The sequence below is a fragment of the Aulostomus chinensis genome, chromosome 13, assembly GCF_037954235.1.
Source record: "Aulostomus chinensis isolate RoL2024-O1b breed Wild chromosome 13, RoL_Achi_v1.0, whole genome shotgun sequence".
NCBI classification, from domain to species: Eukaryota; Metazoa; Chordata; class Actinopteri; order Syngnathiformes; family Aulostomidae; genus Aulostomus; species Aulostomus chinensis.
The window spans coordinates 19,987,680-20,006,046 of NC_141332.1; the positions used below are offsets into that span (position 1 = coordinate 19,987,680).

Genomic DNA, 18,367 nt, shown 5'->3' on the forward strand with positions numbered 1-18,367 from the left:
GTGGAGATTTCTGATGTTTGGCATCGTACGACTAAATTGTGTGCAATGTTTGTTAATTAAATTAAATGTACATACCACACGAAGCCTTATTTTTTTATCAGTAGGAATCGTTATGTTTCTCTGATGTCCATGAGATTCCCTGTAACCAGTACAGTTGTGTAATGGTGATTTATTCCGACTGATGATGAACTTGGGCCTCAAGATTCAGTTCAGGAGTTCGACCTGAATGACTCACTTGATATATATTTTTTTTCTCATCAATGATCACAGTCTATGATGCTGCCACCCCCAGGCTGAACATCCCCACTCCTTTCATCTACATCCCAACCCCATTCACAGATGTAATTTAAGAGTCTGTTTCTGTCCCCCTTGCTTCTTTCAGACTCAAGGGTTTAGGAGCAAATTAGCTTGCTAGCTCGGTCAAGCTTAAACACAGAATTGCTGCATTTGTTCCAGTATATTTAAAGATGTCCTCTGCCAATGCATTGTAGAGGAAATGAGCCAAGCAGACTGTGGCAGGCGGTCTGGCTGACTGGCACGTTGAAGTCGGCAGGTCGGCAACTAGGGTGCCAGCGGCCTGCTGTGCTGAGTTTTGGGAGTGCATTTTACTGTTGCTGCAGACCTGGCGCGCCAGAACACAGGTTAATTTGAAGCCTATCATTAGAAGGGCAATTTGGAAGCAGGGAATTAGCAAGGGTAACATTTTCTGTGTCTTTATTGTGGAGTACATCGCAGCACAACACATTACCTGAGAAGACCATTTGGCGCTGAAAAAACAAGGAAAAACTGATTATTTTTATTGTTGCGTTGCTTTTAATTTGGAGTGTTTGTGTGTGTTTCTTGCCGACTTAAAACCATGAAAGCGAAATTGACCATTGAACTAGTCAAGGACAACTAGTATTATAACTCTGAAGTTAGTAATTTCACAGATGATTTTTAACAGATTATCTCCTCTGTGTATCTATCTCATATCAAGTTGGAGCCTGAAGTGTTCTGTTCAAGTGTTTTTGTGTCAAAAACTCAATTGGCTGATAAGAAACCAATGCAGCAGCACAGCAACCTACTTTACAGTCAGAAAAATAAGTAGCATAACAGATGCTTTCCCCCCCCCTTTAAATCAGCCCAGATCAGACAAATCACCATCAGACTTTTTTTTGTGTTGCCTTCGTGATGTTTAACTGCAAAATCCCATTTTAACTGATAATATACCAATTTACCGAAGCAAAGCATATAAGATTATAGTTTTATTTTGTCCTTAGTTGCATCATTTTTTCCTTCTGTATATTCTGTAGTTTGAATGATTTTTTTAAAAATAATTCTACATTATTGATGAAGTTCCTGTGGTTAAATAAATCACTGAATTAATATAAATACATAATTATTTTCTTTCTTGGAAATGCTCTCAATAGCAAAGAAAAAAAAGCTGCATGACATGACACACTGACGCGCATTTATTTTCCAAGAACTGTCACTCAGTGGTTATTAGGTAGATTTGACTTCTCTCTGCTGTTTACACTTTATTCATTGCGCCATAGCTGTGGCCACAACGATACAAAAACAGGCTGGTAACAAGACTAGAAGTTTGGAGCAGGAGTTGAAGAGTCTCTGGTCTCAGTTCCATCATTATGATCAGTATTTCAGTGGATGGACAGCCTGCAGGAAGAATGGTTAGCCTCATAAGTCTTTGTTTGCTGCAGCAGTTCCAGTGTTGAGTTCACATCAGGCCTTCTGTGGACCGAGTGTGTTGTATAGTCGCCTTTTGGGAACAGCTTTTACCCTCATTTCTCTGTAACCCAGTCATGTGTTTGCTGAGGTAAAATTAGTTCAGTGTCTCTTGAGAGAGCAAACGGCTCACTAGGTCCTGTAATGAATGAACACCGTGGCATGAGTTATGATTTTCATCTCATCTAAACAACTACACATTACACAAGATCTGATCAGGATGAATCCAACCCCTTCAAGCAGAGAACATGTCATGGTAGGAGTCGAGGGTAATGTTCCCCAGAGCTGCAGAACTACTGCTGGGACTATGTGACCTCTAGATCCCAGAAATGGTAGACACAGCGCACGATAATGTGACAGAAACCAGCAAAATTATATTTGTTGGCAGGGTGCTAAAGAAGCCCACCCACGTTTGTCATCATAACAACCAGCTCACATCATTTCTACTATATCAAGTAGTCCATTGGCCAGCGGTCCTGCTTTTGAACAAAACGGAGCTCTGCGATGATATAGTGATTTATAAAACCACGTAGTGATTGTTTCTTCCCTCCCACTGCTGTTACCCAGCTGTTAAACAGATGCTGTTTGTACCAATTTAGAGGCAAGTGCATTGTTTGTCAACACCAGTTTGGAAGTTCATTCTTTCTCCCTGAGCCTGCTATAGAATGCACAGGCTGGGCCCGGTGCGCCAGCAGCCAGGGAGACAACAGGGACAGTGGAAACAAACATTTCCTGAAAAATAGCTTTTATCTTTTAAAATAATTATGATGTGCATATGTTGAATAGCAAATGTAAGAGTAGCTCCAAAATTAAGTTAACTTGACACCATGTATTAAAGCTTTTGGGAGGGCACAGGCTGGCATGTTGTAAGTGCCAAGCTGTCAGACATTCTCTCCTAGGGCTCAGTGGATTAGACATGAATCAGTTCGTTATAAATTGACTGGTGCTAACACTCAGAAATAGAACAAGGGCCACATGAACCGTACAAAAACAAGCCTGCCCACTGATTCCAATTTCCTCGACAATTAATATTTGACAGTAGGTGCTGAAGGAATTCTGCTCAGAAATGAGAGGACTAGATCTTTGGATGAATGATGTATTTAATTACACCAATGTACAATACGTGAGACAGCAACGCTGATGAGATGGGATCACATGAGGAGGAGAAGCATGAAGGATGGGCTTTCTATCACCAGGAGCTGCAAGGGATGAAACTGGGGGTGTTGGCTGAACCAGATGCTTTGGGGAGAAGGAGAGCACTCAGTGCTGTGCAGAGAATGATGGCTTTCGTGGCGCAGTAAGGGTGCCCCTCTACTGTTTGTAAAAACAAGACCATCACACTCCATCTTGCTGCTCCCACAGGAGCCAGGCCTCCAGGCTGATTTATGGCCCACTGACTGAATTGGCTGGCTGGGATGACAGCAGTGCTTGGACTCTCCCTAGTGAGTAGTGTGTGAGGTGCTTGGCCGAACCTCAGCTGACCGTAGAACTGTCCTCTGCTGTAGTTAGGGCTGATGTTAAGCCCTATGTTCAGTGTTAGGATCAGGCCAGGCCAAGCCTGTTAGGGCTCAAGCATGCATTGGACTCTGAACACCAACCATCCGTGGACAGTTGTCACCCTCTATATACTGCCGGTGCCTGACTTTCAGAAATTCCTCCCCTGTGATACTTCTGCTGCATCTCAGGCTCCATCAAAGCCCTGTAGTAACAATTTAGGTTTAATCAATCTTTGCCACATGGCTGCCAGAATGGAAAATGAATATGGAGAGAGTTAGAAAACAGACATTTCACTGTCAAAAATACAATAAAATATCAAGATGAGAGCAGAAAGAGGATCCCATTTAGCGGTCAGCACTCACTGTCCTCAAACCACCACATTTAACTTTCTGAAGATGTAATTATTTTGGATTTCATACCAATCCAAAGTGACAATGTGAGGAGAAGAGAAGCCCGGGGTGACACGGCTCAGGAGGCAGAGCAGGTCATCTCGTAATCAGAAGGTTACTGGTTTGATTCCAGGCTCCTCCAGAGATCATTTCATAGTGTCCTTGAGCAGGACACAGATCCCCTAAAACGCTCCTGATGTGCAGGTTGGCACCGTGGTGGCACCATCACTCTGGATATGTGTGTTATAAAATGCTTTGAGTGGTTGTAGACTATAAAAGGCTCCATCTAAATGTGGCCCATTTGCTATATTGACACTATTTGTTCCCTCAATCACCAGAGATGAATAATTGTCTCATCAAACAAGCTTAATGCGATAGTTTTGTCAACACACTTTGATAGCGTTTAACTTCAGAGACAGCTGAGGACAGGAAGAAAGAAGAAATCAAAGAAAATGTCGATGTAGACCACAAGTTAAATATATCAATGTTTAAATTGCTCTAAATTATTTCCTTTCATAGCAGCTGAATCACTGAAACATCTTCACTGTCTGGCTGTCTGTTCAGGAGTATCTAATTTTATATGACAAACAGAATCAGGACATTCATTGCTAATGGTGCAACAAAAATGTCAGCATATAGGGGAAATGCAAAAAAAAAACACACAAAAAAAGGAGTTTCAGCCTAAAGTGCCAGACATTCTTTATAAAATGATTTATCTTGCCACGCTGCGGCTCCAGATAAACTGACTGAACTGTGTCATACTGAAAGTGCCTATTGCCTGGTGGCTATGCCCCCCCCCCACCCCCCCCCAAAAAAAAGAAAAGAAAAAGAAAATGAAGATTTCTGTCACCTAAATCTGGGTTCACATCTACCCCTCCCCTCTAAATATAACCACCTGTGTCTTGTGGCTGCTCATTTTAGAGGATTACAACATTGTTCTCAAGAGCTTGTGTTTCTCCAAACCAGATGTGTGTTAGCCAAATAGGACATAAAATAGCTTGCAACAGCTCTGGGAGTGTTTTCAACACGTTGCGTCTGACAGTGAACACATCCCTTCCCTTTTTTGTGTCAGGGGATTTTAGTCTTTTGCTGATTCATTTTTTTCCTCAACATTAGTGACACACAAACAGCACCTCCAGCCGTATGATGGGAAAAGTGATCGTTATAGGTGGTGCACAAGGGTAAATTGAGCAATGAGCTTGTCAGGCTGTGGGATTCCCATGCTGAAGCTGAGGATGCTTGGAAGTTAGGACACCTTCATCTAATGGAAAGAGGGTCAGAATTAAATCAGCTGCTAGATGAAATGGTAGAGCAATGTGTGGCTTTTCTCCTGCTGCTGATGCAAGTGATTCTATTTTAAGTAACCAAACATATACAGCGCTACAAGGAGTGGTCAAGTATTTATGATTTTTCCAATGCTGTGCATGTCTCAAAAAGAAAAAAGTATATATATATATATATATATATATATATATATATATTTAAAGGGTTCCCTTGTGCCTTTTACTAATTTTTGGACCTTCATTTAACAGTAATAGCAGCGCTTTGAAACGTTTCAATCTTTCACCTCTGCTATCATGCAAGTTTTTTGAATGTGGAACACTAAAAACACAAGCAGATTTCCCCTCCCGATGGAGCTCCCGCAGTAATTAATAGGTATTAAATCATAGATAGGAAACGATCCCAGTGACATCCTGCTTCCCACTGTAGCCTACTTTACACTGCTCCTCGAGCTGATTGGCAAGCTTATTTTCTTGATGACTTGGAGTACATGTTCCCAGCAGGAGATGCCTTCACTGTCTTCTGTTCTCTACTTTGAAATAGGAGGAGATTGTGTTTTGTTGGGAGGTTGACGGCCTGTCACTTTCTTTTTTTATTTCTTTAATTCACATGCCGTCTCTTCTATTTGTTGTGGGCCTTTTAGAACCACATCTGCGTGTTATGAAGCTGTGAGCCGAAGCAGGATGTGTGAGTCTTAATGGTACTTGGCTTTCATGACAATGCCATTTACAACCCAGTTGCTCCCCCATAGACCCCTAAAGGAATGGAGACAAAAAAAAAGAAGGTATTCACTGCATATGCATGCAGTGCTAAGTAGGGAGCATACAACATGTGTATATTTCTTTGTGCCTCAAGGCTTTTCATGCTTTAGAAAGTGCTTAAGGCTATAGAAAAGGCAAAAGTATTTAGAGGAAATTGCATTCATTACCAAGATGCTGGTAAATCTTTAATCAGGAGAAGAAAAGGATGACTTCGTCAAATAAGATTTTGGAAAAATGTAAGAACACTTAAAGAGCTGAAGCATGGGGTACAATTATATCTTTAGGCTTCAAGTATGGAATTCGTATTAGTTGTTCCTTGCATGTATCTGCTAAAATTTTTTTTTAAAAAAGGTCATCCTTCATAAAAATCGTTTTACCAAGTACCCAATTTAAAAAAACATACGTTTTTAAGTTTGTAGCAGAAGCTGTTGAGAAGCAGGCAAGCAAGTGAGGAAATCAAGTAATGTTAATATAGAGCAACAGTGTGTGGAGGCCACTGGGGTAGTTGGATTAGTCACTGAAACATTGTGTTCTAACTGCTGTAGACTTGTGTTCTTTGTTTTCTTCAACTACGCTCGTTCCAGTTTTCCCTGAATTGAAACAAATTGTTTTGGGGTCTTAATTTAACCAACAATTATGTCACACTGACGACGAGCCCAGGTATTTCATTTAGTTGGTAAAGCTCCACATCCTGCACCCACCCTGCATCATTCCTCACCACATCCCTAGAAGCAGTTAACAGGGCCAGGGGTGAGCCTACCTCAGGCCCTGCCTCTGCCTGCAGCTGGTCTGGCAACTTACCTGATGAGCTCGAGGCCTATATCCCTGTAGGTGACGGGTCCACAGAGCATTGGCTCCATGTGGCGTCTTCAGGCTGTGCCGGACCAGAGCCTGAGGGCCAAAGCCTGGCCAACAGGCTGTCGTGGAAAGCTCCCCTCCCAAGCCTGGCTACAGGAGGATGTCTCTTCTCTGGGCCAGGATGCGAATTAAAGACAGCAATTCATTCATTCATTACCTCCACTCAGAATGTAATGTGATCTCCTGCGTCGATTACTCTGTCTGTTCGCAGGATAACTTAAAAAAGTTGTAGAGGGATTTTGAACAAATTTGGTAGGACTATAAGATGAAGAACTGTCAGATTTCAGAATTGTTTCGAGCTGATGATGTCACACTGAACTGGCAGAGATACTCGCTCTCTGAATGCTTTCATTCATTCATTTAAATTTATAATTCACCCTCAATTATGCTCACAGTACCTCCTAACATCTGTTGTGATTGAATTACTGCACTATGATAGGATCGCTTCTCTTTAAACAAAAATTCCTGCGTCATGCCTTTTGATTGCAGCTGATGCGGTTACTTGGATCAATCAGAACTCAGGCAATCGTACATGATGGGTGGATTTTATAGTATTTGAATTAAATTCTGCAAGATGGAACTGTATAAACCCACTTCTCGCACTTCTTGTGGTGACTATTACAACACACTTCTGTGTAGGCATTAGCGTGTCTGCAGAGCACTCACTGGGTAGAATGCCATGTCTGAGTGTCAGTGAGTGAGTGCATCACACGCGCGCGCACACACACACACACACACACACACACACAAATACACACAATCAAAGGAAACTAATTATTTAGTGCCACTGTCTCACTTTGGACATCGGTTACTCGTAATCTGCATTCTGGGTGCCGGTGTTCATGTTTTACGCCTGCAGGCAAGATGATTACTGCAAAGCCTAAATGTCTCCTGTTTGGATCCAAACAGCCCGTGACACCCTTTGCTTATTCATTCAGTCATTTTGTCACTGTGTTTTCACTTTCATCAGATTGTACTTTATGAGAGACTGCTTTGGCATACCTGCTACTGAGAAGCCAGTCTCCAATCTTTAACTATCGATCCCCTGGGCCTAAGCAGAGGTGCCTCTCATGAATGCAGGAAAGAGGGGAGAAAAACAGATCATTAGTGATTTTAATTAGGTGATCTGTCAAGCCGCGATTGCCAGATGTAAGCGTATGCATTTGGGTCGATTGCAATCCCTCTCACAATCCCCTCTTGTCACCTTGGGCCTCTGGAATGGAGGTTGTCTCATGTTCAGATACAGACAAGCGGAGGAAAGCGCAGAATTGTGTCATTGCGTCTCTAGTGCAGGGTTTTTGTTTTTTTTTCTGAGGATTGGAGCTGTTGGGAAAGAACAGAGCACGGGAAAAGAGATGGATTTTTATGGGGCTGAAATATCTTTTTAAAAGTGTAATTATTAAGACTTTTTTTTTTCAAATCTTCCAAATCATATGGAAGAAAAAGCTGCTGTGAGAATATGAATAAGCATTTCAGTTTGAGGGAAAGCAGAGGCTTTTTTTTTTGTTAATATAATGATGCAAAACTTGTTTTGAAAGTCCTTCCCGTGAACATAACAAACACACAAAGGGTGCAGTTATGCAGACAAAAGACAAATCTTATTTTCACTCCAGCGTTAAACATCATTACATATTTATAACTCGGCGCCAGATGACAGAAGCATAGAGAGGGAGAGAGATGAACCAGGCAACAACACCGGAACTTGTCTGTTGTCTCGCTCTCTGTGAGATATCTGATTGCACTATTTAAGCCTGCCTCTCATCTTGTGTTGCTACAGAAAACCTAATTATACAAGATCTCCAAATGGACTTTTGATTTTAACAATACATGATTTAGATGGCATATTAAAAGTCCTCAACCATTCAGCTCTAGCTTTCAGCCAGCAGTGTTAATGCCGCTGCGGTTGTGAGCAGATGAAGGAATGAGAGGTGTAGCTGTGTGTCAGCTACGCCGTAGCCGATGCCAATGCCCCCTGTGCTGTTGTGAATCTTTATACGTGCGCACCGGTGTGCCGCCGCAGTTACACAGCTGAAATGCTAATTGGCGTGGGGCTTCAACGCCTCAGTCTTGAGTTTCTTTGTGCACTTCAAACAAAGGCAGCTGAAACGGAGGAAATCATTTTTGGAGTTGGAGCTAATAAATGTTGAACAACAGTTACATTCACTGAAATAACTACAGCGTTGAAGAAGCTGGGAGCTGAGGAGGAGATAGTGGGAGTGTGTGACAGTGTGTGATTTGGACACAGCAGTTGTGTGTGTGCTACCATGATGTGCAGTAACGTCTTCGAAGAGATGTGCATGAAGCTGAGGAATAACTAAGTTATTACATACACTTAACTTTTCAAATTACATCAAGTTTTACTGCTGTTTTTATGCAGTTATTTGGTTGTTTCAGGACAGAGTTTGTATTTGTGTTCGTTTATCAGACTAAATGAAACAATCCTCTTTTCTGTGTTTTTTTTTTTTTTTGCCCACAGATCCGACTGAAGGCTTTCACTGCCAGGATGAGTGCCGCATCCTTGGCCACTCTGACCGCTGTTGGATGCCTCGCGTCCCTATTCCAGCACGTGCCAAGTCACCTGAGCATGCTCGTAATGTTATTGCTTTGTCTATCGAGGCCACCACAGTGGATGTGCCCCACTACGAGGATGGCACCACCAAGAGGACTTTTGCCACATTCGGCAAGGATGGGCCTGAGGATATGGAACGGGGAGAGATTAAGGGGAAACGGACTCAGGAGTCTCAGGTGTGTAGCCCCAAGGCCAATGGAGGGGCTGTCCGTGAAGCTGGCAATGGGCGCGAGGCAGCCAGCCCCATTACTTCCCCTGTGCACCTGAAGAGCCCAGTGTCCAAGCCTTCATCTGCCTACAACACACTGAAATGCCGCGATGCAGAGCGAATTGCCAACCACAGCCTGCTGCGGCAGCCGGAGGGGAAGGACAGTGAGCCGGCTGTCCGGGAGATCAACACGCTTCTCCACGACGGCCGTGACAAGGAATCTCCCAGCAGCAAGCGCTTGAAGGACATTGTGCTTTAGCGAGCTTCTCAATGACACACATCAAACATGCTTTCACACATACAGTGTAAACTCATATATATATACATATATATATTATATATATGTATCTCGCAATAGCTGTATGTACACAGAGGAGTCAGGCTGTGGAACTAGAGAGACACACCCATTTGCAGTATACAATATTCAAGAATCAGCGTGGACTGAGGTTGATGAACTGTAGTGTGCTGCAGCTAGTCATGTGCTAATGCCAAGGTAGTGGATGTGGCTTTGTTGTAGTCGCAGTACTTTCTCCTTGTTTGCTTTATTTTTTTTTTTTAATCAGTCTGCAGTGAGTGGACAGGCAGGTTACTGTTGACTGCATGGACACGGCCAGTGGAGCTCTCCAGCCCTCGCGCCAAAGCAGAACACTACGTGTTTGGACACCTGAGGTGCCAAAGTACAGTTATGCCTTTTAAACTACTTTTGTATCACAAATGGATATTTGCCTTCTTTGGTTTTGCAGTTTGTTCTAGCTGTCAAAATCACTCTTTGTTCCTTTGTATAGCGAGCTCTGTCAATCTAATAAACAGACACACACACACACACACACACACACACACACACACACACACACACACACAGGATTCATCTAAAAAACACCCTCAATTTACTTATTCAACTGCTTTCTGTGCATTCAGAAGGAAAAGGGAGACCTCCCAGTCTCATTTGCCCCCCTCCCTGGCTATTAAGAGAAACTTTCTCTGCATATCCCCGAGGACGTCCTAGTGTCATCAGACTGTGAGGTCTTTACAGTATTTATATTTTATCATGGATGGAGCTAAATGAACTCTTGCTATCTGCCCAGCCACACCGAAAACTGGAAGTGGGACAGACAGATCCTTGTGTTCAAATTAAGTTGTATGAAAAAAGACTTCCTGCTTTGGAAATCTCCTGTGCCCAACCTTGATTGTAGCCAGTGGAGCACAAATTAGAACTTTGTGTTCTGGTCTTGTACTTTTTTGACTTTTGACTATGGGGCTAGGATAGAAGGGATCGTCACTCTTGTCTTGCTATGTGGAACTCTGTATAGGGTTTACTATTATCATTTTTATTAACCTGTTGTTATGTGACAATCCCTTTAATGTTTTGTTTCAACAGAAAAAAAAATCAAATAAACATTGGTGTTCAACTGAAGCTACAGTAGCGTTTGTTACACAAACACAAAAATTAAAAAAAACATATATGCCAAAATATATTTTATAAATAATTTAAAAATGTATGAGAATATTTAATGCTGTGTAGTTATTTTATGAGTAAGTTATACTTGAAATTAACTTGCTTTTGTTCATTTGTCTCTGGCTTTTATATTGAACCTGATTTTTTTTGTGTTTGGTTTTTGTTTGGTTATTTTATTTTATTTTTTTTAATTTCAAAATGAACTTGGATTATTTTTATTTACTGTGTGACCCCTGGCAACTGTTGACTTGCAGTCTACCTTGTTGTAAAGAGTTTCTTATTGGTCAGTTCTTGTGCCATCAAGTTTCTGTGTGGGCTACCAGAAAAAGTAAAAAAAGACAAAAAAAAGAAAAGACAAAAAAAAAAACAAGCAATTTCAGCACCAACATTAGTGTGTCAGTTCAATGAGCGTAGAGTGAGATAGCAGAAGAAACCAAAAAAGATGCAAACAAGACCTTGAGGATTGCGAGATGTACCCTGATCTTAGTATCTAAGGAGGAGAAATAACAACTCCCAGTGCTCTTCATGTTGATAATACATTTCCACCTTTTTTTCCTATTGGCCCCAGTCACATTTAAACAAGACTTTTTCAGCTTCAACTGAGGGTATGGGGATGAACAAACTAGCTTCGCTCAGCACTGCTGTCACCCTGTGCCATCTGTATTCAGTTGATCTGAAAGATGAGGTTGGGACCAGACGAAAGTAAACAGGGCCCTTCCCTCCGACAAGCACCACACAACAGACTGGGTGGAATCGTTATTTGAATGAACTAAGGTCTTGGATGAGCCGTGTTGCACATCAGCAATGTGGTTTTATTTTGCTTTGCAGTAAACTATGTACAATGTGGAAAATATGAATGGAAATGGACAAATTGCATACAACAAACTAGATCTTGTAGCTGAATGTTTTGCTGGTCTCACCCTTGGCTTCTGGCAAAATTAAAATCGGAATAATCACTGAATGTATACAGCAGCTTATAATTAAACTATTAAATGTTCTCTGTTTTGTTTCCTTGTCTTTACTCAACACCAGAGGGGTTTTCACACACATAGTTTATTCGCTATTGTCCGTATCAGTCAACGAGTCTGCCAATATGGACAGTTTCTCCAGGCAAACCAAAATATGGCAGAAGTACAAAGTAAACCTGGTTGACTGTTCAGATTTGCAGGAGGTGGCTGGGACCAAGGTTGGATTACGACAGATGAACCACACCAGGGTTTGTTGTTGCCAAGACAACCTCTTCAACAAGGTCTTGGTCCAGTCGTTTGGACCGGTTTGGTGCACACCCAAGTACAGTGGCTGTGTTCACACCTCCCCAAACAACTGCATCCAGATGGAAAATAGCTACGGTGCAAACTGAACAAGGTGGGTATGAAAGCGACTTTTTCCCCGGAAACACTAATCTAGGAGACTCTTCCACTTCAGAGGCAGAAATAAAGCTTTGACTCTGACTAAATAAGCACACAAGTCAAAACAAACTAGAGACATGTTTTTGTTTTTGGTACCCATAAATACACAGTAATTCAGCTGATGTCAGTATTTGAATTGAATTTGTTCTGAACACGAATCTGAATTAATGTAAATAATATATGGCCAACCAAGCGTAACTTGATGCATCCCTTTTAAACAGCTTTTAGGGATAATTCATTTAACAACTTGTAAACTGTTCTTGAAAGCAACATGGTAACACATGGAGTGATGTCTATTCTATTTGTCCTGATAAAATGGAAATTAACAGTTTGAGTCAAGGCTGGCTCCAACCCTGCATTAATATTCCATGCACTCCCTGTTGCTGTTTTCCATTATTTCCAAAGCAGACCTTTGGGAATGTTCCAACAAGTGAGGTGAGTGTGTGCAAGTGTGTTTTCTGATGGTTGTGCACTCCTCATTTCCTAGAGTGGGTCATACATGACATTTTTACAGACGTTGAACATGGCTAAATGTCTCTCAAACCAAACAATGCAGTCACTGATGAGAAACGTGTAGCCTGTCATTCAGACAACCACTCGTTTGATGCCTCACGCACTCTCACCGAAAAAGGATGACGTCATTACAATGCTAGATGCCACTCAAAATATTGATGCATCGTTTGACTTTGAGAGGAAAAGTTTCTGACAATGAAATCATCTGAAAAACAAGACGGACTCTCTCTCTGCCTGTCTATTTCCACATTTCGACTCAATAACTGCTCCACCTTCCAACCCCCCACCTCCCATGCATAGCATAGCTTTCTCTTGAGTAACTTTGTATGGATTGACAAAAAAGAATCAGAGAAGAGATGAAGGGCAGGACACATTCCAGCACTGGTGAAGGAGGAGGGGAAACGAGCAACAGGAAGCACACAGCTGCCACACAGCTGCCCTGTATGATAAGAAAAGGAGGTTGGCTTCATTTCTATAATTAATTTGCCATTCCCTCTATACCCTCTGGTGGAGCCAACATGAAAGCTGGGCTCAAAGCGCACTAGCTAACACATCCATTAGTCTATAAGGAGGATCTTGTTTCTTCCAGCTAAGTTCTCCTCTCATGGGCAATACCACTATTCCAGCCTCGCCCCACTCAGATGAATAAACCATGCCCTTTCAATGTAGTGTTTAGACCCCTGGGTTTCCATAACAAACGAGTCTGAACTAAAGGTGCAGTCCTGCCTCAAAATGAAGGGCAAAGTAGGCATTTTGAACTATGTTTTTAAGGAACCAGCCTCATTATAGTTTGCCTGAAAACTTGAGGATCAAAATATCCTGATTATTATTTAAACATATATGTGAAAAAAACCCAAATCACCGCTCCCCCCCCCCCCACACACACACACACACACTGAGCCACACCTTATTTGCAATGCAGGAACCGTAGTTGTAAATCCCCAAAATGGTGCTTGTCCACGCATATTTAATTACTACTGATTCACAGTGGTCATGGAGAATATTCTCCATTACGACGAGATTTATATCAAAGGTTACCAGGACACACATCCTATTAACATCCTATTAATGTTTCAATTATCGTTTTGCAAAATGGTGAGAGGGGGGGAATCACAGAACAATTAAAATGATTTATTTCTGACAAAGACATGCATTGGAAAAAGAGAGAGAGAGAAAACCAGAGAGAGAGAGAGAGTGAGAGAGAGCACAAGAAGGGCCTGCAGCTTTGAATTCCATCAATACAAAATAGACGTTAGCCTGTTCTTGTGAGTGGGAACGCCTAAACCAGCCCCCAATCAGGCACACTGATCTCTGTCTCTCTCGTGACCTCATTCTATCAGAAGGGCTTGCAGCTGCTCCTCCGTCATTATGACCAGCTACTCCTATTCAGTAATCTCTGGTGGAGGATCACCACGGGTTTAGGTGACAGCTAACAGGATGTTTGAGCTAAACGAGCTTGTGTATTGTCCCGCTGCTTTGTTGCTATCTCTGGATTCAATATCGTTTCCCCTCCCGAAATAAGCGAAATTAAACCATGGTTTCCAATTGTGTTCATGTAAAAAGATCTTTTTGTGTGTAGCCACAGAATATGGGTTGATCTGTTATGTGACATGGCTGAAATCCAAATAGGCCAATATTTTAGCAACTACACCCACAAACCGAGGATCTATTTTTTTTCCCTTTCTCCCTGGCGCAATACGGTCCAAATGTGTCTTATTTCAGGATTGCAAATGAGACACTGACTTTTGGCACTCGCTCACATTTGGCTCAACAGCTCAGCACATAACTCCAGTTCTTAGATCACATCATCAGTTACCACTATCTAAAAGAATTAACTTCAGTCTACTACTTGTCACCAAATGATTTAGATCCAAAAGTATGTTGCCTTTAGCCATTACTTATTCATTTGGAACAGAATGCTACATCTGAGACTAGAAACAAGCTTTGTCTATTTAAATGTAATTGAAACATCATATTTAGCATTTTTTTTTTTGCTGCTTACTAGCTACAATTTCTTTTTCCATTGCCTCTGTATACACTTTGATGCCACTTTATTGAGGTTCGATCCACCCGAAGCAGAAAATTGTGCTTTATAAAATAAAATACTCTTCTATTTATCTTCTCCAATATTCTTCCAAGGAAAAGCAGGTCAATGTGGTCAAGACCGCGTGTCACAAAGCAGACAGGCTCTTTTTTTATCTTTGACATTTATTCAACCGTAGCTAAAACGTCCACATTTAAAACTCTGAACTATCTTCAAAGAATATATATATATATATATATATATATATATATATATATATATATGTGTGTGTGTGTAGATACACACGCTTTTTTTTTAGCCTTTGGGCAATTACCTCAATCCTTTGCATTATCTCTGTTAGTTACTAGAAGAGACAGATTCGCTCCACACATCTACACCTTTTAGCGAGATAATTATTATCCCTGCTGAATCAGATCAAGTGAGCTGAGTTGAATTTTGCTTTGCATGTGTCCTCACGCCACATCTGGACAGCTTTCAGCACCAAGCCTGGGTGGAGATTCCATGTCCTTAGTGGACGATGGCTTACAATGAATTGAAGATGACAAGTTCAGGCTTTGCCGCTGTTAAGGCTTTGCAAGAGTTGTGTCATTTGAAAGTGCAAGGGCTGAGACGGGAATATGAGCTCAGGGAGATGCAAAAGCCCGAGAAAGTTAGTATAAATTATGAAAACTCTTGGGGAATGGATTTTCCCTGTTCAAAAGGGAAAGCTATCCAAACAAGAAGAATTACCTTTTGTTATAGCTTATATTGTATTGAAGAGGTTAGTCTCTGTCACAGTGAGAAGTGGGCTGGTCATTACTATCAGTTAGAAGACTGATTACCCTCTCCATCTCCCCTCCTCAACTACATATCAGGCCTGGTCAGTGGCCACTTCCCTTTTGTTGGAGTCACAAAGGAACTTTGTTCACCAGTGAAATGAGCGGCTCAAACAATAGTCTACATTCACACAACGCTGTTGGGACTTCAGTGAAATGGAGAGCAGAGTCTGCCACATTCCCCCAGCAGTCTTTAATTGGAAGTGATGCTAGACAGATCATATCATAACCATTAGTGATGCCCTGATAAAACTGACCTGGGAGCTGCTCCATAAAGCCCCTTTGTCTGAGAAGGATCCGATGAGCCCCAAGACCCTTCAGCTTGCCATCTCCAGCAGCAATCACAGCCTGACCTCAGTCACCTCGCTCAGCCCTTACTGCCCAAGATGCTGGCTGTGGGACTGTGCAACAGGGGTAGTTGACACCCCCCCCCCCCCCCCCCCCCGCCGGGATAGAAACGCTGATAACAGAGACTAGAAATTAAAGACTATGGCCTTTGAAAGCTCTATTATTGTCAGTTGCAGCAGAGCAATGAATCTCGCCAAACCTCTTCGTGGGCGTGCATTATCAGAAGGGTGATTATTTGACCTGCACTCACTGGTTGGCAATGATTTATTTTGCCCTGGCATAGATACATCCCCTGACCTCTCTGGCCGTTAAAGGTACACAGAATGACAGAAAAAAAAGACTATGTTGGACTTTGGATCATAAGTGATAGAAAGTGGTTCAAAGAAGTTTAGGGGAATCATTGTTTAATCCACTCTGAGACCATCTCAAATCTGAAGCCTTTCACAGGAATATACGAGGGACTAAAATAATTGGATCAATTTTTATGCTGCTGCAGAGACATTGGAAAGATGGATTGCGAGCCAAAGTGACCAAAATGTGCTGTGAAATCAAAAAAAAAAGAAGAAGAAAGAAGCAGTTTCTTGCTAATTTGCAACAATAAATGTGTATGCAGTTTGAATATTTTCGTCTGAAAACTCGAAGTCGAAGTATTTTCAAAAACTAACTCATGAGCTGGATTTATATCCAATTTTCAATACTTCCTCTTTTAAATATATGTTGCATGACTTCTTTACAGTTAATTATGGATTCCTTTTTTGCAGAAGTAAAGCACTCTAATCTGCTTTACAGGCATTTTAGTTTCGTCAGAACATTTTCAGTCACTTATTGTTCATTTATGTGTAATGACTGATTTAAAAAAAAAAAATGCTAAAAATACATATTGATTTTAAACTTTTAGTCATTTTGTTTTGTTTGAACACAAACACAAGCATTTTCAGCAAAAGCACTTCCATGTTTATTTTTTTGAGCCAAATCTTATTTACAACCAAAGAAAAATGTCATGGTAAAAGTAAAGGTGATGCAGTCCTCCACAAAGCTTTGAGATAATGGTGAATGAGCACTTCAAGGCCATCAAGGTTTTTTTTCTTTGAGTTTTGCAGAGTACGACACCCTCATCGGCAGTCCGTCTTATTCAATATGTTGAGCTAAAGTGTTCACGGAGGCTGACAACGTGATTGTAATGTTCATCTCTATAAACCATGAACTGCCCTTTCATTGCAGTTTCCGCTTATTTTTCACCGCTGCCTTTTTTTTTTTCTTTTTCTGCCTCCCCAAGCAAAAGACCACTGGTCGACAAGAAGCGGCCTAGGAATATCATTTCAGCATTTTCTTTTGTCTGAAGCATACGATGCAGGAGCGTGTTCCCATTCTACAGATGAATTGTTATTTTCTCTCACATGAGTCCAAAACACGTTAGCCTTTAAAGAAGTAATGAGGCAACAGGCGAAGTGTTTGATCAGCTGGTATTGTGCTTGGTGTGTCAGGGCCTTCTGTCGTGGTAAATGACTGTCCTGTTTAAGCATCTTGGAGTTGATGAGTTGAGCATTATACGAAGTTATGACTGGATAAGAACAGATTTTTTTCCCAGTTTAACCAGAGATATTCAACTAGAGAAAAAAAAAGACGCAACGAATATGCTATTGACAAGTGCAGCACTGGGCTTCTTTTCCGGCATGTATCCAGTTATGGACGCAGACTCCTCTGTGGCTCAAAAAGACCTAAGGTGCTTAAAAAAAGATGAACAGCGTTTTCCTGCTGCCAGGGGAAACAAAGTGATTTAGACTGTAGAAAGATAAAAGGCTGGCAGCCAGAGTATAAAAATCTCTTGTTTTGCCCTGGATGCCACCATATTATCTCCATGTGATGTCCTATTGTTTCCAAACAACCTTGTATTTTCAGGGCTCCGGTACAGAACTAAAATGAATATGATCATTGAAAATTGGTTATTAGCCATCATGGATGACTCCTTATTGTTACTATTATTGATAGTAGTTTCTTTGAGATAGTGATAACAGGCTTTTTTATTCTGTTGTACTCCTGAACACAGTGGAATGGAAATTTACAACCGTTTACTATGACCAGACATTCAAAAGCAACATTATGTTATTTGCAGCAGTGCCGCCTGGTGATACAAGCGGCAAAACACAGGATACTGGTGCATTCAAATGTGTTCATTTTGGTGATGATGGAAGTGACACAACTAACTTACGCATTAATAGCTGGACAGAGTGGAACACAAGTTTTCATGAGGTCATTTTGGCTCTTCTGCGACATCCCTAGGTGTGTTTGATTGATCCCATTACCTCCGACATCGATCTGGACCCACAACAGTTGTGCATGTGTGTCAAAACCCAATTGCTAACGGCTAGGGTAACACTGATTGAGTGACGAGCAGTAGGCAAGTGTCTCCAGGGTCTCCCCACATATATACTGTATAATATACCTAGGCAGGTGGCTCAGAGGAGGTTGATGGACAGGGAGCGAGAGATGCTTTGAA

The 18,367-nt window shown here is 41.5% G+C and overlaps 1 protein-coding gene across 6 annotated transcripts in view; it reads left to right on the forward strand.

The window, feature by feature from the left end:
- pcdh19 (protocadherin 19) overlaps nt 1–10,146 on the forward strand; it is a 55,615-nt gene extending 45,469 nt beyond the window's left edge. For all 6 annotated transcript variants that reach the window (XM_086222004.1, XM_086222009.1, XM_086222010.1 and 3 more), the window contains exon 5: nt 8,985–10,146. In XM_086222004.1, the coding sequence (XP_086078130.1) occupies nt 8,985–9,544 (560 nt within the window). In that variant the 3' untranslated portion in view covers nt 9,545–10,146. The remainder of the gene's footprint in view (nt 1–8,984) is intronic.
- Nucleotides 10,147–18,367: the final 8,221 nt, after the last annotated feature.